This window comes from Girardinichthys multiradiatus, chromosome 3, assembly GCF_021462225.1.
Source record: "Girardinichthys multiradiatus isolate DD_20200921_A chromosome 3, DD_fGirMul_XY1, whole genome shotgun sequence".
NCBI lineage: Eukaryota > Metazoa > Chordata > Actinopteri > Cyprinodontiformes > Goodeidae > Girardinichthys > Girardinichthys multiradiatus.
Window position 1 is genome coordinate 5146231 of NC_061796.1, and position 24655 is coordinate 5170885.

At 37.1% G+C, this 24655-nt stretch overlaps 1 protein-coding gene across 3 annotated transcripts; it reads right to left on the reverse strand.

Moving 5' to 3' along the window:
• Window positions 1–283: 283 nt before the first annotated feature.
• LOC124865782 (FXYD domain-containing ion transport regulator 6-like) lies at window positions 284–24210 on the reverse strand. 3 transcript variants are annotated; one of them, XM_047361201.1, is made up of 10 exons: window positions 23950–24210; window positions 19168–19224; window positions 19031–19057; window positions 16549–16572; window positions 16336–16359; window positions 13326–13400; window positions 9288–9324; window positions 9099–9130; window positions 8987–9011; window positions 8640–8908 (listed from the first exon to the last, which is right to left on the reverse strand). In XM_047361201.1, exons 1-9 carry the CDS (start codon window positions 23954–23956, stop codon window positions 9007–9009), a joined length of 288 nt encoding a protein of 95 aa, XP_047217157.1. In that variant the 5' UTR covers window positions 23957–24210; the 3' UTR covers window positions 8640–8908; window positions 8987–9006. The 3 variants fall into 3 exon arrangements, with proteins under 3 accessions (XP_047217155.1, XP_047217157.1, XP_047217158.1); XM_047361202.1 differs by lacking the exon at window positions 19031–19057 and having other exon boundaries at window positions 23950–24209; XM_047361199.1 differs by lacking the exons at window positions 9099–9130; window positions 9288–9324; window positions 13326–13400; ... (3 more) ...; window positions 19168–19224; window positions 23950–24210 and adding exons at window positions 284–1301; window positions 1407–1444; window positions 5663–5737; window positions 7052–7087 and having other exon boundaries at window positions 7817–8908; window positions 8987–9015.
• Window positions 24211–24655: the final 445 nt, after the last annotated feature.

Here is a 24655-nt window from a genome sequence, read left to right on the forward strand (position 1 = left end):
AACCCCTCTGACTCTCTGGTTAAAACCCCTCACTGACATCATAATGATGCTCTGAGCAGCGGTTTTGAGATTTACCAGAATGTGTTTTCTTGTTTTTCAACCTAAAACCTATTTAATGGTTTGTTTTCTGTATGCATCATACGTATTTGTCTGTAACACCGGGTGCAATTTTATTTTTCTGTGTGGAAAAAGAAACTTTATGGTGTAAAACTTAAGAAATTATGACAAAGAATGTTTTTTTCCCCAAGCAGACAGCAGACGAGTCACCCACGATGACAAACTGTCTGATTCACTGTACGTTTTATTTCTGAGTGAGTCATGAGTAAAAGTACAACACTGTTTCCATCAGATTGTTTTGATGATTGAGGACAGACTATGAACAGTCCCATTTACATTTAGTGTGACAGATATGAGCACGCTGGAAAATACACCATTCCACTGTAAGAGCTGTGTCAGGTAGTAATTCACAAATGCAGTGAAACTATTTATTTTTCAAGGTCCACCTACCTGTACTGATATAATAATAAAACCTAATCACATAGATGACTGTCATTAACTCTGTCACTTGTGTGTTATCTTTGACATTTCTGAATAGCACAAAGAAAAAGATTATCTCACCACATGATTAACTTCATTCCAAGCAGCTCCTGACTATGATTACTGTAATACTACTTCAATGACGTATAAAGCCCTATAAGCATCAACAATATACAATCTTTGTTTGAAGGCGGACAATTCCAACTACATTTAAAATTTTTCAATGCCTTAATCTGACTTTAGTCGTTACTTTATTTTTAAAAGCTGTTTTGACATCTAAGGCATTACAAAATGATTATGATCGTTATGCTTAGTGTTTCTATTTATTGTGTTGTTAAGCTATGTTCTCTACCTTCTCTTTAAAATGATCATGGAAGACACAACAGGCAATCTTATGCAGTTACAGTGATGCAAACTGGAGAAATGTATGATTTATACTCATGCTGCCAATTTTATTGTTCAACAGAAATAAAATATATTTAAGACAAACCACATTTGCTTCATTTGTTCTATTAAGAGGACTCTCTTTGAAGGGATCCTTTTTATCAGAGCTTTACCAAAATTAATTGGGAGTGTAGGGATCAGGTTAAGATTTGTTGGATGACCCAGCTTAGTTACAATCCAGCTGACAGATGTATACTATAATTGCCAAAAAGGCATTGGAAGAAAACAGCCCATGTGTTTGTGTTTGCCAGTGAAGGTCCTGTGATGTCATTCTTCCTTTTCAAGCCTGTGCTACATTTTCTATACAGCTGGAGGAGGAACTGCAACAGAGAAATAAATAGACAGAATGTCAACGACGGAGCTCTTACTGTTGCCTTTAAGCTCAAAGTGGCTGTAAACAGTTTGGCTCAGCCTAAGTAACTCACCTTCTGTCTTTGGAATCTGCGTACCAGACGAGCTGGAGCTGTTTTCAGAGGCAAAAAAATCGAAATAAGCACATAATTACACACTACATATATATTTTTTGTTTATTTAACCCTTTCATGCAAAGAGGTCACTACAGTGGACGGTAGTTCAAAAAGAAAAAAAAAACACACAAAGATTAACATATTTGGTTGGGTGGGGTGATAGTTCTGTTTTTAAGCAACTTTATTGGACTCTATACACTGCCACCTATTGGTCAACCAGTACAACTTCAAACCAACAGTCAGACAGAACCAGCAGACATCTTGCTAAACACCATAACAGGTAATAAAGTATTAATAACAACCAATAATTACTGGTTAATAATGAATGGTTTATATATTTGTTAAAGCTTTTAAGGACCGATTTCATGTTAGTACAAAATTTCAGCTCTTCATCTTCCTATTAAAGAGGACATAATAATCACTTGCTATATATTGTACTTTAAAATGCCTTAACAGCAGTAACTTTGCAGAAAAAAATCTTTTTTGGGTATTCAATCAACATTTTTTGCAGATTGATGTAACTTACAGTTGGTGTGTTTTTATTTTTGAAGTGCAGTATTTGACAGAAAGACCTGCAGTTAGGGCCAAATTTATTCCCGCCCTCGGCAGATTTAGATTTACTGGAAGAACTATTAATGTGATGGAGCCCAACCAGAGTATGATGGAGAATCCTTGAAGAAACCTAAAGATTAGGGTGATGGCAAGGAGGACCTCCAATTTAAAAAGACTGAGTTCACCATCAAAGATACATGTTCAAAATGTATCTTTGATGATGGAAACATGCAAAGGACTAGTAAGAGTATGGTTTAATTTTTGTAATGCCAATAAAAATTTGTCCATTGATTATAGAGTAGGCTATAAATAATTTTCCAGTTTGAATAATATGAATAAAAACAAATTAAATCTTTCTTTTTTCAAAATTGAGACTTTTTTTTATGTTTATCACCAAAACACTTCCTTTGTGAAATACTGATGGGGTTATGAATAATTGTAAGATTTCCTGTACAGGTATATGGATGATGTTGACAGGGCCTATAAAAGTCTCTTTAAAGAGGCTGAGGAAGAGGAAAGTCTGTCTTCCAAGATAACGCAAGGACAAAATAAAGCAAAATATCAGAGATCTGGTTGATCAAAAATAACCTGCTTCCATGTGGGAGTCTTGTTTTTGTGTCCCTTAGGTGTATGAAAACTATTGAAAAGCGTGCGCATACTGGCTCACATGGGTGGGTGCAAAGGTGGCCGGTTTGTTGTGTGGTTAGTACACAGTATGTTGTTTATTTGTTTTAACATCAACCCATCAAGGGTTTAATAAATTAGCTTTATGTACAATCTGGCATATCTACATTAACAAGCAACAATCCAATTAATAAATGAAAAGTTAATTTCCTTTTCATGTAGTGCAATGAATAAAATGTTTGTTTTTTGAGAAATGTTTGTTGCGTTCTGAAGTTATTTTTCTTTTCATCAAACTGAACAATATTAAAAATGGTTGAATGCAGTATGTTAATGTATTATAACATCAATATCTTTATATATTGTATAGTCTTCCCTCTCTAGGTACTCCGGCTTCTCAACAGTCCAAAAACATTACTTTTAAGTAAAGGTTAATTGGTTGCCATTTATTGCCCTCATGTATGACCTTGTGTGCATGTGTCTGTCCTGTGTGTCTCTGTGTTGTCCTGTGATGGACTGGTGACCTGTCCAGGGTGTAACCCCCCACGTTCTCGCCCAATGACAGCTGGAGATAGGCACCAACCCCCCTGCAAAGATAAGTGGGCATGGACAAAGGATGGATGGATGGATGGATGTATAGTTTTTACTCATTTATAGTATTTATAATTTGAAAATTTTAAAGTCTAGACACAGATTGTACCTTTCAGTGAAAAACAGCACATTTTAAGAAACAAACTGCATTTTTTGTTCATGCCTAAAGATAACTGAAAACACACAGGGAAAAAAATCCAGGGTGAGGTTATCATAGTTCATGCATGAAAGGGTTAAATTACTAACAGTAAAATATACTTGTATTGTATGAAAACTGTGGCAACAACTTTGGCTTGAATTTTTCAAAATATGTGTATCATCAGAATTACCAGATCCGAAACTAGTTGAAGCCACAGGGTTCTGATTTATGGTGCTTAAAAATGTTTGAACGCTTTAGAGTTTGTTTTTGTGTTTGTTGTTTTTGGTACGGGGGGGTGTGTGGGTGGGGGTGTGGGTGGGGTGGGGGGGGGTATAATGACAAACAGAGATCTGTGAGTGGCATAAATATGTGAATTTTTCCTTTTGACCTTAAAAGGAAAATTTTGTGGTCTTGTTCTTCATCAGAAGAATCTTATCCTACAAATACAATTGCTTAAAATCAGAACGTTGGCGGGTTTCCTAACATTATTTATATAGTTCTTGTTTCTTTACAAAAATTCTACGGACTGAGGTCAGAACTCTGACTTTCCAAAACATTACCTCAGTAATTTAGTTTCACCGACTTATGTCCAGTTATTCTTCCTTAGTAGTTCACTGGTTTTATTCAGAACCTATTGCTTAATCAATGAGGGGAAACAGCCCAATGAAGTGAAACATGCCTATCTAAGTGACTTTTTTAAGCATGCTTCACAGCTGGAATTTTTGGCCTGAAATGCAACATTTTCTTCCTCAGAAAAAGTCACTTCTCATTTCATCAAACTAAATCACGCTTACCTCTAAAGTTACCTTGTGGTCTTTTGTGATGTTTATCACATGCAGTGATCTCAGAGTGATCTTTCTTGGTTAGTACAGTAAGTTTTGAGGAGGCTAACTACAGTCCTAAATCTCCTCAATACTTATGCTCTCTGAATGTGGTTTTGCAAAGTCCCAAATCTTTATAAAATGGATCTGAAACCCTGTCATCCAGATGAACTAATTTTATCTTTAGATTAACTACAGCTGCCTATTGTCCCAAACACCTACTGTAATAAACATTGGATCATCTTTTTGAGTAAAATAGAGAAGACATATGATATACAGAATTATATACAGTAAAGATCTGAGCAAATGAATAATAATAAATAACTGTGAACCTTTGATACCACAGAGTGGTATCATAAGATCCTGCCCTGTTTCCACAGTTTGTTATTTTAAACTTTTTTATTTTTGTCTGACTGCAAAGCAAGTTTGAGAAAGTATTTACTGACTTATTAAGATGAACACAGACTGACCTTACTTGAATTGCTGGTTTCCCCATTTTGAGGAGAGGCTAATAGAAATGGGCCTCATCATGTCACATCACCAAGGGAAGCAGGGAGAAATGGCCTACTTGTCAAAACCCCCTAAACGCTCCTAAAAATGTGATGTAATAAGTTTTTGAGTATATAAAAATATAATATAATAGAGCTTTTCCCACTTTATAAATGTACTCAAAATATGTGTTTGTCAGGATTTTTCAAAACGTTTTAATGTGAGATTACCTTATTGTTATTTAAAATAATTACATAAATAAGTACATATTACCTGGGGTGTCTTTTTTAAAACCTATTTCTAGTACATCTTTATAAATCTGATTATATTTTAGGCTTTTGTAGGATTTTTAGGCTCTTAAATACAGAAACCTTAAGAGTTTTCAAACTTTTAAGCACCATGACCACAAACCAATGTGCCAAGTTCTTGAGCTCCTAAAACAGCAGCTCTTGTCTTTGTTGCTGTCTTGCCATTCAAGCAACATGCGATCAACTCCGAGTAGATTTTCCACATTCTATACCAACACACAAGGAGTGTCTTTTTGAATGCATACATTTAACAATTGGCTTACAGACCAAGCACTAGGATGGAAAGAATAGCAAAGCATTTACAAAAACCACTTAAGGGTGTTTATGAACTCATTGATGTGTTGGAAATGTATTTTGGTTGAACAAGGGGAAGGCACTAATAGAGAAGTGGCATCCAGGGGGAGGGAAAGGGTAAAATTGCACAACTACATTCAGTTTTTAAAAATAGTTTTTTATAGGACACATTTTTTTTTTTTTTAGATTACGTAGTGAATTCAAATTCATTCATACGACATGCACAGGCGGATCATTCGTTAAATCTATTTCAATTCTTACTTGGATGAGGATTTTACACATTTTGTGAATTTTTTGCCTGTTTGAGGAATGATAGATAAGTTACAGAAGTATTGATCTTTTATATATTTACTAAAGTCTTCGAATTATTGGCATATTTCAAAAAAAGTCTAAACTTACTCAGGGCTATTAAAATGCCAGAGACAAACATTACAACAGCAAGGATGACCCCTGTAGTCCGCAGTGTCTCATAATCTACAAGGGAATAAATGACAAATGATTTAAAAACAAAGACAATAAAGTTCAAAATGTTCTGCAAAACTGAAAATGGATTCAGGTGTTCTACAGTGTCTTGCAAAAGTATTTATAACCCTTTAAGTTTTCCATGTTAACAGTACAACTACAAACTTTATGTTCATATAAAATCCAAATAAAATATATTAAAGTTGTAAATTTAAAACAGAGGAAAAAGGATACAGTTTTATACCAGTTTACTGCATCACAGCAGCAAGTCTTTTGTGGTAGATCTCTAACAGCGTCGCACATCTTAAGACTGCAATATTATTTTGTCCAATCTTCTTTGCAAATTAGCTCAAGCTCAGTAAGACCGGAATGGAGAGTATCAATGAAAATCTATTTTCAAGGCATGCAGCAGATTCTCAGTTACATCTAGATTAACATTTAGGCCGTGACTTTGACTGGATCAGTCTAGCACATGAATATGCTCTGATCTAAACCATTCTATTGTAGCTCTGGCTGTAAGTTTAGGTTCATTGCCCTGCTGAAAGGTGAACCTCTGCCCTCTTGAATTTCCCCAGGCATTGCTGTGTATTTAGCTCCAACTTTGACCAGCCTTGCTGTCCCTGCTGAAGAAAAGCACCCCTAAAGCATGATGATTTATCCATTGCTAATCAGGTCTCTTCAGAAGGCAACTGGTTTCAATGGATTTTATTTGTGGGTCTCTGGCTAAAGGGGGCAAAGAATATACACATGCTATTTATTTTATTAATTAAATTCAATTATGTAATAAATTTTTATTTCCCTGTCCCTGAAACAGAAAAACATCCCCACAGCATGATGCTGCCACTACCACGTTTAGACATGGGTATGATTTATATCTTACCACATCACTTTCTTCTAGGTCTTTCCTGTGCTACATTAATGCTCTCATTGCCTGCAGTTTAGCTGGATGGCCAATGGTAGGTTTGAACACTCTTTCCATTGAGATTGCATAAACCCTGGGATATTGTCTTATAAGCCAACTCTTCTTTAATCTTTGAAACAACTGTATTCCTTTCCTGTCTGGTGTGTTCATGGGTCTTCATTTTGTTTTTTGTTCCCTAATGTTCTTTAACAAGCCTCTGAAGCTTTCACAAAACTGCTGTATTTATGGTCATTGCAGTGGATTTTGTTTAAAGGTGTCACATTTCATAATTATAACTTACTTTGTGTAGGTCTATCATGTTAAATCAAAATAAAAACACATGAAGTTTGTAGCTATAATGCTAGAAAATGTGACACAGTAGCATGCATATTTTTGCAAGGCGCTGTAATTGGTTAAAATCTTACCATAGTGAAAGTCACTTTGGTCTGGAAACATTGATTCTGTAACAGAAAGATTGTCTTTATTTACAAAGCAAGAATATCAGCAGAGCATTTTGAGGCTGTGTTGAAAGTGAGAGGGGTCTTCTGTTCGGTAAACCCCCCCCCCCCCACACTCCATGTCTGCAGGCTTGGCTTCAACACACTTTAGGAGGTTTTTTCTTGCTCTGCACAGAAAGGCACTCAATGCAGCATCTTCGCTCAGCAGAAAAAAAAAAAAAAAAAGAGTTACAAGCCAGCAGCAGCAGCAGAGAAATGTAGGAAAGGAGGGAGGCAGAGCTTGACAAGATGGAACAATAGAAGTTTTCATTTTCACTGCAATCAAAAATTTCTACTTCTTTTTTTTGAGTGGGCTGCCAGAATTCATAACCTCAAAAGTATTGAAGGCTGGAGACTCTGCCAGTTTATTGGATGCCAATAATGCAGCTTTACTGAATTCTCAGCCCCAAGTAGTTGAGTTGGCATTTTATATTTAACACCACAGCCAAGAAACTGTCCTGTTTTATAGAACTGCCAAAAATTCTCCTTCTGTTCTCTCTGGTAGTTTACTCAAGTATTTCCCTTATTGTGACACTGATCCATGCATCAGCACTTTAACAATCTTCCATTCGTTTAGTAATAATCTAAACATAAAGATACCGATCAAACAAACTAAAATTACATTTTCCCCTTTCGATCCAAAATAACTTTCTGAGTACTAATTATTAAAAGGCATAAGTAAAAGGAACAAACCCTTGGTGGCCATGGTTGCACTGCAATGATGCTGAAGAGCTTTGTCTCCTGGAGATTTAGCAAGTTGCTGGGTTGCAGTTACAGCCTGGATATGGATGGAGAAACTGGGCAGTGCAGCAGGCAGAACAGCTTAGTGGGACTGCATTGTACATGATCAGCAGGGGACCCTCTGGTGGTGACAATGAGACACTGCATACATTTTTCGCAGCTACTGGTGCAATCGATGGGCAATCCCAACAGTGAGAAGCCACACCGACTGCAGATTAAAGGAAATAGTGGGCCAACCCAAAGTAGAAAAAAATGGACAAAGAGACAATGTTCAAAAACCATTGTGGGTAGTAAAGTCTTGTACTATATGTGATTATATTTGTGTGAGCGTTTTTAATTCGTGGAGAAATATCAGATTAAATTGCATTTTGTTTTTGTTTTAAGAAAATTCTAATATTTTAATTTGAATTCTGGCTATTTATGTGCAGAAGCATCGGTTTGCATGCAGTAAATGCAGCAGTTCTCTGTTATGTTGCACTGCAGAGAGTATACAACACATTTTATGCAGTGTTTTACAGCAGCTGTCAGCTTTACTACAGAGCAAAGTACCATTTAACAGCATGAAAACCAAAGAGGGGTTCTTAAAGAGTCTTTCTGGATGCTGCATACAGCAATGAGTCCTCTGCCACTGCTGCTAGTTACTACTGCATGTGTAACTGAACTGTGTGCAGTGTCAGCAGAAACATGAGCACAGCATAACAGATGGCCACACTCGCAGTTCTACAACTACACTGGTATAAATTAAATATTTAGCATGAAATTAATTAAAACCACCTTTTTTTTTTCTCAAACATTTGATTTATTATCTAGCATTTGTTTGAAAATCAGAAATAATACAAATGAGAATCACACCATTGCTACTGTATAAACATGAACCATCATCTAATGATGATAACTGATGATAAAAACATAAAAAAGGAGGGAAAAAAGAAAGAAAAATAGCAGGATTATGACATTTAAAAAGCTCAAGGCTGTCCTCTTGAAAGGATTGTTCTTTGCTGTCTTCTCGGTCTTTGCTGCTACCTAGTGGGGGCAGCTGGCAAACTGCAGAAACAAGTACATAAATTTAGTTCAATTTCCCATTTAATTTAGTGGATTCACTGAGGATTCACAGGCACTTACCAGTGTTTCTAAAGCCTCTGTTAAACTGGAAAAAAATAAAATAAAAATAATTTGAACATTTTTAACTGAATAGTTTATTATATGCAGATACAAAAGAAAATTAAAAACATACCTCTCTGAACAGCTGATTCAACTTCAGGACCCCTGGGCCAATGGAAAATTGGTATATATAGAGATAGAGAGAGCGATAGAAATGGAGAGAGAGAGATGTATAAAATAATATTAACATTGTATATTTGTACATGTCTTATATTCTAATAAGAAAACAAAATATCTGTTGGTTTTATTTTGTGTAACTCACCTCGACTTGTCACTCCTAGAACAGGTACACTTTCGACCTGTTTATACAAAAACGGGGGTAGATTAAATATATTACATGTATAGTGCTGTTATGAAACTTAAATTTTAGCACGATTTAGGGAAAGAACTGGACAGATTCATGGCAAAACAACCCGAGCCTGGGACGCATTCCAGGTTTTTGAATTCCTACTGCGTTCAGATCAGGAAGTAACAGACAAAGTGTATCAAAAGAATCATTAACTTCTACTGGTTGGTTTTTAAAAGCTCTCTTCTGATTCTTTCTAATTTAGGAACACTGTAACAACCCTCAAGCGCTGTGGTGAAAGCATCATGCTGTGGGGCTGCTTCCCTAGCAGGGCTTATAATGTTTTGCACAAAATGGATGGAATAATTAAGACAGAGGAGTACATCAAGATTATTCAGGATTTCAAATCAACACCAGAAAGTTGAGACATGGATACATTTGGATGTTGCAACAAGACAGTAGTCCATAACACACCAGTTTTTGGAGTATCCCTCACCTCAGTTCTACTGAAAATGTCCAGGCTATGCTCAACATTCATGGCCAAGCCAGGAAACCAACTACAGGTCCTTCTCAAAAAATTAGCATATTATGATAAAGTTCATTATTTTCCATAATGTAATGATGAAAATTTAACATTCATATATTTTAGATTCATTGCACACCAACTGAAATATTTCAGGTCTTTTATTGTCTTAATACGGATGATTTTGGCATACAGCTCATGAAAACCCAAAATTCCTATCTCACAAAATTAGCATATTTCATCCGACCAATAAAAGAAAAGTGTTTTTAATACAAAAAACGTCAACCTTCAAATAATCATGTACAGTTATGCACTCAATACTTGGTCGGGAATCCTTTTGCAGAAATGACTGCTTCAATGCGGCGTGGCATGGAGGCAATCAGCCTGTGGCACTGCTGAGGTCTTATGGAGGCCCAGGATGCTTCGATAGCGGCCTTTAGCTCATCCAGAGTGTTGGGTCTTGAGTCTCTCAACGTTCTCTTCACAATATCCCACAGATTCTCTATGGGGTTCAGGTCAGGAGAGTTGGCAGGCCAATTGAGCACAGTGATACCATGGTCAGTAAACCATTTACCAGTGGTTTTGGCACTGTGAGCAGGTGCCAGGTGGTGCTGAAAAATGAAACCTTCATCTCCATAAAGCTTTTCAGCAGATGGAAGCATGAAGTGCTCCAAAATCTCCTGATAGCTAGCTGCATTGACCCTGCCCTTGATAAAACACAGTGGACCAACACCAACAGCTGACACGGCACCCCAGACCATCACTGACTGTGGGTACTTGACACTGGACTTCTGGCATTTTGGCATTTCCTTCTCCCCAGTCTTCCTCCAGACTCTGGCACCTTGATTTCTGAATGACATGCAGAATTTGCTTTCATCCAAAAAAAGTACTTTGGACCACTGAGCAACAGTCCAGTGCTGCTTCTCTGTAGCCCAGGTCAGGCGCTTCTGCCGCTGTTTCTGGTTCAAAAGTGGCTTGACCTGGGGAATGCGGCACCTGTAGCCCATTTCCTGCACACACCTGTGCACGGTGGCTCTGGATGTTTCTACTCCACACTCAGTCCACTGCTTCCGCAGGTCCTCCAAGGTCTGGAATCGGCCCTTCTCCACAATCTTCCTCAGGGTCCGGTCACCTCTTCTCGTTGTGCAGCGTTTTCTGCCACACTTTTTCCTTCCCACAGACTTCCCACTGAGGTGCCTTGATACAGCACTCTGGGAACAGCCTATTCGTTCAGAAATTTCTTTCTGTGTCTTACCCTCTTGCTTGAGGGTGTCAATAGTGGCCTTCTGGACAGCAGTCAGGTCGGCAGTCTTACCCATGATTGGGGTTTTGAGTGATGAACCAGGCTGGGAGTTTTAAAGGCCTCAGGAATCTTTTGCAGGTGTTTAGAGTTAACTCGTTGATTCAGATGATTAGGTTCATAGCTCGTTTAGAGACCCTTTTAATGATATGCTAATTTTGTGAGATAGGAATTTTGGGTTTTCATGAGCTGTATGCCAAAATCATCTGTATTAAGACAATAAAACACCTGAAATATTTCAGTTAGTGTGCAATGAATCTAAAACATATGAATGTTAAATTTTCATCATGACATTATAGAAAATAATGAACTTTATCACAATATGCTAATTTTTTGAGAAGGACCTGTAATTAAATAAACTATACAAATTCTGATAAGAGGAGTTACCAAATATCCAGCCAAAATTATGCCAGAAGCTTGTTAATGACATTTCGGTTTGAAGTGCAACGTTTTAAATGCTTAAACACATTTATCCAGTTATTCATTAGGGTGTATGTACCCAGTCAACGTGAATTACTGTCAGCCTTTGATGTGCCCAGTGTAATGCTGCGTTCCATTAACATCACAAGTTGAAACTAGGAAGTCGGAGTTTACGTCATCTCCGAGTTGTAGCGTTCAGTTTCCTGCTTGTTTTTGTTCGTATTGCTAGCAACTGTAACAGCAGTCTAACAATAAGAATGACAAAAACACTATTCTACGTGGTTTTTCGTGCATTCATACAGCGTTGAAACATGTTTTAAAAACACTGAAAAGTAGTACGTGTACGACTAACTAAATGTTACATGAACAATAAAGAACTGGCAAAAACACTCAAAGTAAGAACCATTTACTACTGCTGGTGCGAGTAGCAACCATCTTGAATACAGAAGTCGGGTATGGTCGTGTTGTCCTGACTTTTTGAATCGTAATTCCAACTTTCAGGGGCGTTCCAGTTGAAATTTTCTAGTCGAGGTTGAAAATTCTGACTTCCGATTACAAATGGAACCCACTGTTAGTCCTGTAAGAAAACACTGCCACTACCCGATGATGCAGATAGCGGCTGCTACATCAAAGGTCTACAAGTAAATCTAAAATGCTAATACAATTTAAACGACAGCAAGTTATGACAGGGAAAAACTTTACTCTGTAAAATCAGAATTCTACGTTTTTTTCAGAAAGTTGGGTTAAGTCTCATGAGTTGAATTTTCACCACAATTTGTGAATAAATGAGTTATAAAAGAGCATTCAGGGGGGTGGGCCCAGGGCACCATTCATGCAAGAACCGCCTCTGGTGCAAGCAAAAAGGGAATGAAGGAATATTTTAAATCATACTCAATTAATTCAGTCGGACAAACAGCTGTCATTTATTCAAAACTTTTAAACGTCAATATTTAGTACTTTAAAAATTCTTTCAGGATTTATGGGTCTTTAAATTTTGTTTATGCTTCTCTTATATTTGGATAATAGTCGTAAGATCAGATGACAGACTTTATTAAAAGCTCTTTAAATCAAAGAGAGATCAAACAGACTTTCATCAATTCAAAAGGATATTATATATTAAATTAAAAAAAAGCTGAAATGCCTTAACAGATTCATTTTAAACAGCCATTTTAAAGAATAAGAATAAAGTACTAGTGTTTACTGATGAAAAGGCATAAGGAGTATATGTATTATTTATTTCAATTAGCTGTTATCTATCTTTCTACTAAAATACCTTTAAATCTTTTAATAATTGTAAAAAAAAAAGAAAAAACAGCAATAGTGGTTTTGATTAAAATTTGAATAGTGGTTTATCACTAAATCATATTTTTTTGAATGTGTCCTATAAGCATCTGTGAATAAATGGTCAATTTTCCTTCTGCCTTCACAAAACTTTCATAACCAAGAACAGTTTGAAACTAACTCTAGTCCCTGTAAACACAGAGGAAGTGTTGCAGAGAGGTTGAGTCACACTAAATTATTTATTGCTTAGTTATGGTTTCACATCTCTAACTGGCAGAAGCAGCAGGATGAGCTGGCAGTAGGAGCAGGAATCCTGAGAGGACGCCATGTCTGAAAGAAAAGGACCAGCTATGACGGCCAAAAGTCTGCAAGTGTACTGACACTTTCCAAGAAGCATGTGTGAATCTCCGAACCCAGATAAGTACTCTACAAGCTTCATAGCATAATTTCAATTTGCTGTTTGACATTTGCTGAGAACTTCAATACTTACTGACGATGAGGAAAATGCCCAGCAGGAACAGAGCGACGGCAAAAACCAGTCCGCCGATTCTCAGAGATTCATAATCTGAAGCAAAACAAAAAAACGAGAAGATGCTGGGGAGATGTATACAAAACTGAAAGGAGTCACGCTGAAGTTTTTATCCATAGGGACTAAAACAAATAAGCATGTAGAGGTATTTTCTGAGGCATCTGCATAGGTAATTTGCTGTCTCATAATGTTTTTGTTGGCACACCAATAATCCATGCAGGCTGCAGACAGCAGATCTGTAAGCACTGTTGGACATTTCAAAGTTAGTGTCGAGCTGTGGCTTTTTAAACAGCTGCAAACGCTTTTCATTTGTTTTGTTCTTGGAAGAAGAAAAGCAGGGACATTTACCAACAGATGCAAAGAAACTAAAGGGAGGCAGCGGTTACTTCTACTTTAGGGATTTCTAAGAGCTTCGTTTAGCTTTGGAAAATCACAATATTTTCTAAAGTCGCTAGATGTAAACTACTTGAGGTCAGGTTACAATAATCAAGAAAAAACAAACCAACATTTCTCTGAACTCAGAAAAAAGTAGCAAGAAAAAAAAAAGTATATGAATGGATTTTTCCATCCAGGGATTTCCAACATGCTTGGTTTGTGACCTTTAAAAGCAAGTGTCATCCATCTCCCATATGTCACAGTGGAACCAAGGGAAAAAGCAAAAGAAAACCATAAATATCTTTTGCATTTATCTTGGGACACTTTTATGGATCTTTAACAGCTGGGATGGGAAACTGTCATGGGATCAAATTTGATGTTCTTAAAAGATCAAGGAGGAGGGACAGAGATCAGAACATGGTCAGATGTTGAGTTGCAACTAAGAAACATAAAAATTTGCAATGACCCCATTGTATCACAAATAATAACAAAAAAGTAGATTAGCCCAGCTAACTGACACATTGCATTGACTGATACAGTATTCTTCCAATTAACAGCAATGCAACATATTAAAACTTTAACTGCTGAAAGTCTTCCTGTTCCTCTAAGTTACATGTACCAAAGTGAACTAATGTATTCATTTTTAACATAAATTTTGTGAGGTGGCTTTCGAGACAATATAAAAATCCTGTCTGTTGATTTCATTATTACAGCAGTGAAGTGGTTAGATTGCAAAAATGACAGAAAATCTCAGTCATTTTAAATTTTTTGGAGGGTAATTTGGCCTTCTTCAAACTGATGATCTAGGATTTCACCTTCACCCTGCGTTTTAGGGACATCACAAATTTGTTTTTATATTTTTTGTGCCATTCACCATAAAACTGTGACTAGATTAAAGAAAAACTTAAATTCACATGCATTTACACTGGCATTTAGTTTAAACCTAACCAAACGTGGATGTTTTATTTTAACAAGCCATTTAGTTTATGTTATCTGAAGATGATGAGACACAAGGATGTGCCCATGTAGCCTCTTTAGCCTGTGCAAGAGGCACTTTTTACCTGGATAGGCTCTTTTTTTAAGCAGAAAATAATTTTATTTTGCAGAGGCAAAAAAATAAACAAAAAATCTTTAATTCAACAAATGTTTCAGTGTTCAGTGCATCAAGTACCTAATATTTCAGGTTAAAATACACAGGCTAGTTTAATATTTAAAATTTATTTGGGGATGTAAGAAAAATCTTTAGGTGCTGGCATGATGGTGTGTTCATATTAAAATAACTTTCAGAACTTTGAATATAAAGTTTCATTTGTGTGCATTAAAATTGTGCTTCCTGTTGATAAAGCTACAGATTAATATTTGCATTGAAGTTGTTCACATTTTGATTTTTGCCATAAGAACATTTATCAGTCTGAATCTGGACTCTACCGGAAAATATATTGGAAATGAGTGACATAAGGTCAAGCTAAAAGTAGGGAAATACTTTATTTTATGAGTGGAAAGAATATTTGCTAATTGATAAAAGCAAATAATAACAAATGTTGTATAAATTGTAAAATAGCACCTAAAAAGTTTGTTTTAGTGTAAAAGTTTAAATATGTCTGCATATGAAATATGACTTTCTGTTGTTGAACTTTCCTAAAGCTAGATGTGGAGAGCTCATCTGAAATGATTTGTTGATTTGTTTTTATTGAATGCAGTGATCTTTAAAACTAAACCTTTGCTCTCTGCATCTGATGAGCTCCTTACACATAAGTAAGTGCAGATAAAGATTTAACTGTTGACTGTTTATAAGCTTAAAGGACTTTCAGTCCAGTCATCAGCTTTAACTCGTTGATGTTTTGGGCTGTCATCAAACTGTTTCTTTGTGCAGCATTTCTCTAGAAATCTCAGAACCAATCCAAATCCAAAACATTAACTTTATTGATGTGTACACAAATCAGTAAATAAAGCAATTTGTCAGAGAGCTACAAATATTCTCTCCTCTCATAAAACAAAGTATGTCCCTATTTTTAGCCTGACCTTATATTACTCATTTTCAATATATTTTCCAGTAGAATCCAAACCCAGACTGATAATTGTTCTTATTGCAAATATTACGCTGTAGCTTTACATAGAAACATCCTTTTGCCTCATTATTTCCAAATAAACTAAATGAAACATCCACGTTTGGTTAGGTGTAAACTAAATGCAAGTGTAAATGCAAGTGAATTTAAGTTTTTCATTTTATGGTGAATGACACAATAAATATATATATATATAAAAAAAGAATGACTCATTTGTGATGTCCCCTAAAACATCATCAATTTGAACACGCCAAAATTACCCCCCCCCCCCCCCAAAAAAATTTAAATGACTGAGATTTTCTGTCACTTTCCGCAATCTAACCACTTTACCACTGCAATAATCAAATCAGCGGACAGGATGTCAAGTGTTTCTTTTCGCTCTGCTGCAGAAGCATGCACCAAGAGGTGAAAGTTTTCCATCGCCTCTGGAAAAGTGAGACCAAAATGCTCACTCATCTCAACTTTCCAGATGTTTCCTGAGCAGAGGGGTCGACCGTTAAAAGGAGCACCTTTGCGTGCTCAGCACTCACCATAATGAAAAGCGCTGTCAAAGTCTGGAAAAAAAAAAAAGACAGAATGACAAAGAGATAATGAAAGAGAGGCAGATGTAACCAGTGACACACTTCAGACTCTGCTTGATAGATGACAGATTTGCAGTTGTTTCAGGACATCAGTCGCTCATACTCTCGCTTAAAATGTCAGTAAATTGTTAAACATTTGACTCTTCTACAATTTGGCCGCACCTTTCTCATCTTCTTCTGCTGAGGCTGTAAAAGAGAAAAGAACATTTCAGTTGGTGGTTTAAGTACCTGTCAGCAAATGACAAAAGTGACAAAAGCTGAGAACGCTTAGCACGGTGCAGAGAGGGCCTTCAAATCCCAAATACAGGGAAAAATTCCTACTCAAGTGAAAACATAAGTACACCATGTAACAATTCACATTTGCTTTCATTTAAAACAATGTTATAATTTGATAAAGTCAATGAAATTTTGAAATTCCTCCATATGCATTGGTGGATCATTTAAATGTAGGAAATAGCAAGGACTGGCAGAGGATCACATGATCGAATGACTGAATAAATGTAACAACAGCAAACAAATTACTATAGTTCAGGGGGTGGCAAACGTATTCATATCAATCAATCTTTTTACAAACTTCTATTGGAATATAATGTGACAGACAATGCAAAGTAGTGCATCATATTGATCTAAATGGAAAAAGGTGCCTTGTTTAAGATTAAATGTAAAAATTCTGGTATGCAACTATTTAAACTTTGTTCACTCTGATACCTGATAAACAAAATCAGGTGCAACTAATAGCCTTGAAAAGTATTCTATTTAGTAAGCAGCCAAGAGGACAATGATTACTTTGGAGGAGCTGGAGAAATTAATTGCTCAGGGGAGAGAATCTGTGGACTGCGAACGTTGGTCACCCACTCCATAAATACGGCCTTTATGAAGGAGGGCTGGACAGTATCAGGAAAATATGTAATATCAATGTGATTGCTGAAAATTGCACCAAAAATATATGGCATTAATCTGGCCTTTCTGATCGTGCAGCCAAAAAAAAAAAAAAAAGGAAACATGTGGAAGACATCGCTTTGATCAGATGAGACCAACAGTTTTTGGTCAACATAATGTTTGTACACAGCACCCCATGCTGAACACACAATCCCAATCATTAAACATGGGGCCAGGAGTGTTATGCTGCTCCTGCTTTTCTTCAGCAGGGCAAAGGAAGCTGGTGAAAGTAGAAAGGAAGACGGTAGGAGCAAAGTAATAGGCAAAGCTGGGTGAAAACCTGCTAGTGCTGGCAAAAAAACTGAAGGGTTGTTGGGATGGAATGGTTTAGTTAAAATGTATTCATGTGTTAGAAATGCCCGGTCAAAGGTCAGACCTAAATCCAGCTGAAAATCTGTTTTCTTTCTTGAAAATTTATGCTCACACTTGGGTCTTTGTCCAGTCTGATTGAGCGAGGCCATGCATGCATGACACGCTTTTCAAAGTTTTATATATACAATAAATAAATAAAACCATATGTTAATTTCCTTCAACCACATAAAAGGTGCTTGTTGATGAAATGTGACAGAAGGAGTGTGAATACCTCTTGGCACTGTATGTGCTTAATGTTTCCTGTTGCTGTTAAAAGAATCTTTGCAAAAGAATCAACTCTTTAAATAAATATCCAACAGAGAGGGGATCAACATGTAGTGACATTTGTAACATTACAATCACATTAGTTTATCTCCAGGTATATTTTGTTTGATTGCCCTTTTGTTTGAGCCAGTCTGTTCTGCCTTTTCTTTTGTCAGACTCCTCATGAAAACAAAATTTGGCTGCAGCACCAACTATGAAATCTTGATAAAAAGCAAAATACAACCCCATTTTTCCCTCGAGTTCGGTGGCATAACAGGAAACATGCAGGATCACTTTCCAACCAACTTTGGTTTGTATTACAAAGCAGACATTGTTTGAGTGTTGACGTTTAGACAAGGGTCATATAAATGTTTAGACCAGCGGACATTTTACATGTTTAGTTAATTTAAAGTTGTTATTTCAAAAATAATTAAGTCATGAGGTATGGTTGTTCTTGGATATATTAAGCAGCTCATCAACAATTAATTTAAATGCACCAAAATTAATTGTTACAGTTCAGTAGATTGCATTGACTTAAATGCATTTTCTACAGACCACTACACTCTGTTTACTGGAGAGTGTGTGGTAGAGTCCTCCTGAAATTACATCTGACCTCATTCTTAGACAAAATAAATTGAAACTGTTGGTCTTTTTATCTATGAGGCAAAAACATGTTATGCTTTTTGACACACTTTAAAAAGGTGACCTGTAGTCAGACACGAGACTGAGTCAGGAAGAAAAAAAAAAAAATCAGTGTAGGCAAATCTGCTTAACATCAAACCCTGCTGGTGGTATGTGGGGCGCCCAGGGAAACAAGTCAGAGACCAGGATTTGTATTAGCATGGGAAAATTTGTCTGCACTCTGTATAATTATTGAAACCGCAGAAACACATTTTTTCTGGGGGAAAACTGGAGGCACAAAACAAAATCTCCAGACAAATAAAAAAAATACACTGAAAAGAGGGCTGAAAAATGATTTACTGCAATTCAAACAAGAGGTGCTGTTCAAAAAAGCCAGGTGACAAAACAACAGAAGGGAGTAATGGCCATGCAGTTTCAGGGAGGGACCACTCTAATGCAGGAAACTTACCGAACACCTCCCTGCCAAATGCTGACCCTGTCATACACACACACACACCAGGAACTTAAAACACAACTACAGCAATGTGCTAAAGGACAATCAAACGTCTCCGGCAGCCAAACAATTACTGAAAAAGGGATTCTCACCAAGTGCAGGAGCCAGCCAAGAACTGAATGCCACCATCAATACAAGATCCATTGTGCCTGTTTAAATGAAAGAAGAGGAACATGTTAGGATTGAAGAGTCAGATGAAGGTCATTTTAGATTATGGTTAGCTGATGTTCTCAAGTAAGCTAAGCTATAAGACATTGCTCATAACTTAGGTTTTCACCAACGGCAAATTTTCGCACATACCTTGAATGTGTCTCTAAGTTTACAGTCACAAACTTCACATCCTACATAATGTGAAGTGAAAGAAAGAGGATCCAGAGGTTTCAAACCTTTTTTCACCCTTCTTTGCAATGATGCCCCTAAATAAAATCCAACTAAAATTGCCTTCAAAAGTCACCCAATAAGTAAGTAGAGTCCACTTGTGTGTAGTATAATCACAGTATAAATACAGCTGTTGAGTGAAGGCCTAAGTGGTTTGTTAGAGAACGTTAATGATCAATCTGCGCCATGAAGACTAGGGAACACAGCGGACAGGTCAGGGGTAAAGTTGTGAATAAAAACCAGGGATAGGTCATAAAACAATATCCCAAACACTGAACCTTGAACTCCAGAGACAGTGTTCAATCAATTATCCAAGAGTGGAAAGACTATGGCACAGCTGCATGATATCAGGACAATATTTAATTGAGATTGTGATGTTACTGAAAGCTGCATGAGAAATGTGTGATGCTACTCTGACATTTGAAAAATTGCAGCAAGAAGAAAGCCATTGTTAGTATAAATTCATAAGAAGTATCGTTAACAGTTTTCCACAAGTCATATATAGAAGGCACAGAGTACTTGTGGAAAAAGGTGCTCTGGTCAGGTGAGCCCAAGCTTGATTTTTCTGGCCTAAGTTTTAGGTCACTATGCGTGACCTAAAACCTACACTGCACAACACCTTGGTCACACCATCCCTACAATGAAACATGGTGGTGTGGGTATCATGCTGTGGGGACAGGGTAGCTTTTCACAGCTGATGGGAAGGTGGATGGTGCTAAATACAGGCGAGTCCTGAAAGAACCTCCTTCCAACAGGAGCATGACCCGGAACATTCAGACAGTTCATCTTCATGTGTTAAAATGTCCCATTCAAACTGTAGAACTACTGACAATTTATGTTAAGACTTGAGAAGTAGATGTTATTTAAGATGCTCTCCATCAAATCTGACTGAGATTCCATTTCTGAATGTGCAACGCTGGCTTGGGGGATGTAACTGCAGCAAAATATGGTTCCATGTATCTTTTTCTTCACAATTTTGCACTGTTTTGTTTTGGCCTATTGCATAAAATCCAAATCACATACACTGTGATTTGTGGTTATAATGTGACTAAGTTGAATGGGTATGAAGCCCTTTAAAAGCCACTGTAATGTCACTTGAGAGAGTTTGACTGGATCTTTTTGACCTTCTGAGGATTGAAGCCCACAGAGGTATCGCATTGCACAACATAAAATCATATCCTTATGAAGACTAAAGTAAACCGAGTTTCAGGTGTAAAACTGATCCATCCAAGGACTTAATTCCTGACAGGGACATAATGCTCCATCTTTGTAGACACAACATAGTGGGATCTATGCCTTCATAATTTGTTTTGCAGGCTCTGAGTAGAATAAGAGTATCTATTTTTGGCCCTGCAACTCAGAACATCTTCTTGGAAGCAGAAGGGTGAAACGAAAAGGGAGGTGTAGAGTTGCACTCGACGTTTGGTCAGTGGATTTCGCTGGGTCATCACCATGAGTGGGGGGTGAGTACACTGGAGCTGTTTTTAAATCTATATATTATCTAGAACATTCCTTTGGGCTTCTCTTACAGCCTTAAGATTGCAGGGAACCAGGCAACCTTTCATGATTGGACACAGGAGCTAAGGAAGGCTCTTTTTGGAGATTACTGCGATTCTGCCCAGTTCTCAGACCTGATAATGCCAGTACAGTACTGAGACGTGGCAACACAAATGCAACACAGGTAGATATAACTTAGCTGTGTGGTTAAAGAAAATCTGAGCCATGAAATTAAACATTTTTCAGTACAGAGATCAAAGCTGTGCCAGTGGTTCCCTCCTTGGCCCGGAGCAGTGCTGAGGATTCATGAACAACCAGTGCGGGGGTGTGAAAATGGTGCTGGAGTCGAAGAGAAAAATGAACACTTAAAGCCCCGGGAACGGGATTAAGTACAAAGGCCTGCCAATCAGGTTTAATCAAACAAACACAGAGCGAGCTATTCGAACAAGAGGCAATCCAATAATCTTGTTTGTTAGCCCTCTGAGTTGTTATATAAAAGCAAATAATGGGGAGACAGTAAAGAATTGCATAAAGCAGCAGTTTAAGTGAATTAAAGTGGATTATTATAAACTGGAATTTACAATTATTTAGCAGATTAAAAAAAAGGAGACTTCAGTTCAGATTGCTGCCTTTAACATATTCTCAAAATGTTTAAAACCTCAGCGAATACCAAGGTTTTCAAGTACCAACACTTATAAAAGGTACAGCTTGTTTTGCATTTTCACAAAGACAAAAAATAAGATATCACTCTTATCCTATATAGCTGCTGTGCGTTAAAATATAGCGAAAGCACATTATTTGCACTTCTACTTGTACAATACCTATAGGCAAAATGTTCCTTTAGTGTTGCATAACACGTAAAGAAGCACACTGCTATTAATTAGCATTGCTAATTGAAGCCAGCTGGTAACAAAGCACTAAGATTACAATATCCCACTGGTTTTCTGGTGTTTTACTAGAACATAATTAATTTCGTTAGGACGTCCTTTCTCAGATCCATGTTCTGACTTTTAAGGTAAATAATCAGCCAAGAGTACTTGTTCTTGGTTTACTGCTGCCTGCTATTTGTAGTTTCTGTGTATGAACTCTAAACAATACATAACTTTATGGTTGATACTAACATTCCATCAATGCAACACAAGTATCACCACTGGTACAGTCCCGCAGCTCGAGAACCTAAGCATTAATCCTGAACTCCAAGAGAAATCAGATGATGATGTGTGTTTTTGCTTAAACTAGTTACTGTCAGCAAGCCTACAGCTGCTGTCAATCAACTGATGGTGATTACACTTACTAGCTGCGCTGTCCGGTCAAGAAAAAGCTAAACAGGGTAGAACAAACGTGACCTACAATTGTTTAGAGATAATCTTTGGACTTCGTCGGGGTTGTGTTCTTTAGAACTTAAATGAAACTATGATGCATCGAGTTAGTCTCAAATGTTAGAGCTTGGAACTGGGAGTGACATCACACCTGAGGATTGCACAGTCTAGTTGCAAGTCAGAAAAACAGTAGGCAATAGTTGCAGCACTAATTGTGCCTTCTCTTTGTACTTGAAAGTTGCATTTTGCGAGTTTCTAGTTAAAACAAGAACATCCCCTCAGGTCAGAATACTGAGTGTAAACGTCTGAGCTTGCAGAGAAACACTGGATCCAGCATGGCTGTGTTCAAAATGTAGTGAAAGCTGTGGGGGTGAATTATGAATAAAGCATATCTCAGTCTATATAGCTCCAATGGCAACATGTTTCTTTTGTGCATAAAATGGAGACAAATATATTGTCATCAGCTTGTTTTGCTAAGCATAATTATCACCAAAACAGGTTGCAAATCTTACAGTCTTTAAGTTGCAACCAGAAAGCTTTCAACTCAGGTGTCACGTCATTCTTGGCTCCAACTTCTGAGACAACTCTGCTATTTGCAAGATAAACCAATAACAATCTATACATCTTTAGAAACTAATTGAAAATATTAGAACATCTATTTTACAGTACTGTCTATGCCACTGGCTTAATGAGATAAAGTAATTCTAAAAAGTACCTAAATATTCTACTGTTTCAAATCTGTTTAGTGACAATTATTCTAACCACTAAACTTTTACTCCATTAATCAGCAATCATTTGTTGTATGTTGAGGTTATTAAAAAGAATAATAAAATGAATCCACTTTTTCTTATTTTAGGTCACACCGTCTCACAGGCTTCAGGATCAACATTATCCTGGGATTTCAGCTTTTTAGTTCTGCAGCTTTCTTACTCTTTGAACAAGCAACATGATTTTGATATCATTTGAAAGTCCTTTTATTGCTCCTTCAGATGCAATCATTTTGACACGTAACTCTTTGAAAATTCTGCCAGTATGCCTCCTACAACACACACAATTTGTTTCACGAATTTAAGCTTTTCCAAACATATTTTCCTCATGTCCCGGCTCTGTGCTTCAGAACAAACATTGGAACCTGAATGCATCACACAAATTGAGACCCTTTTCCTCCCTAATTGCATCAGACAGCTATGACCAGTGGCCCCCATTTTCGTGCTGGCGTCGTCGTTAACGTTCACTACCGCGATACATTACGTGAGAGGAGATTTCCTCCACTGCCTCGAAAATCAACTGGTAAAAACTGGTGTGGTAAAACCTGTGGCGTGGAAGCGTGACAGCAAACTCCATGAACGCGCTGCAAACATGGAAAAATATCAGTTTTAAACCTGAAAAAACACCGGGAATTGCTAACAGATGTGTCAGACGTGAGCATTTGAATTTGTGACCGGTTCATAAGTCTTGTAGTAGTTAGACTGTGTTTTGTGTATACAGAGGGAGGCTTTTACTAGTTAAGGGATGGAAGTTGCGTCCAAGCTTCACAAATAAGGCAAATGTTTTGAAAAGTAAGAATGTCTTTAATTTTCGGCCTATATATCATTTAAAGTTATTTCTTGCAGAATCAATTGGAGAAGCAAGTTAAATAAAAAGCATTGAGTACAAATCTGCACTAAAAAATTCACTTACCGTGCATCAGCCTCTTATAACTGTGAGAACCGCAGTAAATCAAACTTCCCAAGAAAGTTTCCCACTCAGATGTTACTTGAGCCAAGATAATTGAATATATGAAAAAAAAAACAACTAATACAAATAAAAAGGACTAACTTAAAATAAATGGTTCCTGTTGCATTCTAGACGTGTAACTCTGGGGTCTTCTGCACAACTTAGTTAAGATCTGTTCCGTCTTGGTTTTTGTCTCAGGAATGAAGCAGAGAAGGGGGCGGGGTGCCACTGAAGTTACTCCCAAAAATTACCCTGAGCTGCCCTGCACCATAGAACAACACAACCACAGCTACATGCCACCGTGGTCCTGTGTTGCATTTTTATTTCCATTTGCTGCAAAACAAAAGCAAAAATCAATGTCTTGCAGTTATATCAAAATATAATGTTATAGTGAACTGTGATTATACACTCCTCTCCCCATAGGCAAATATAAGAGACCTTAAGCAGAGTAGAACAGTGGGCTTGTTGTGCTGTGGAGTAATTTACTGACTCTCGGGGAGAACCTTGGTGCTGTGAAGCCAAAGCATAAACAGTGAAGTGCTTTCAGTGCTATAACAGTCTGTCAGAGAGGCAGTAAGAAAACAGTCCTCATAAGATTGCTCCTTCTGCAAACATGATGCAGAAAAAAAAAAAAACTGACAGATTCCTTTCCAAGTGAGCAAAAACAAAG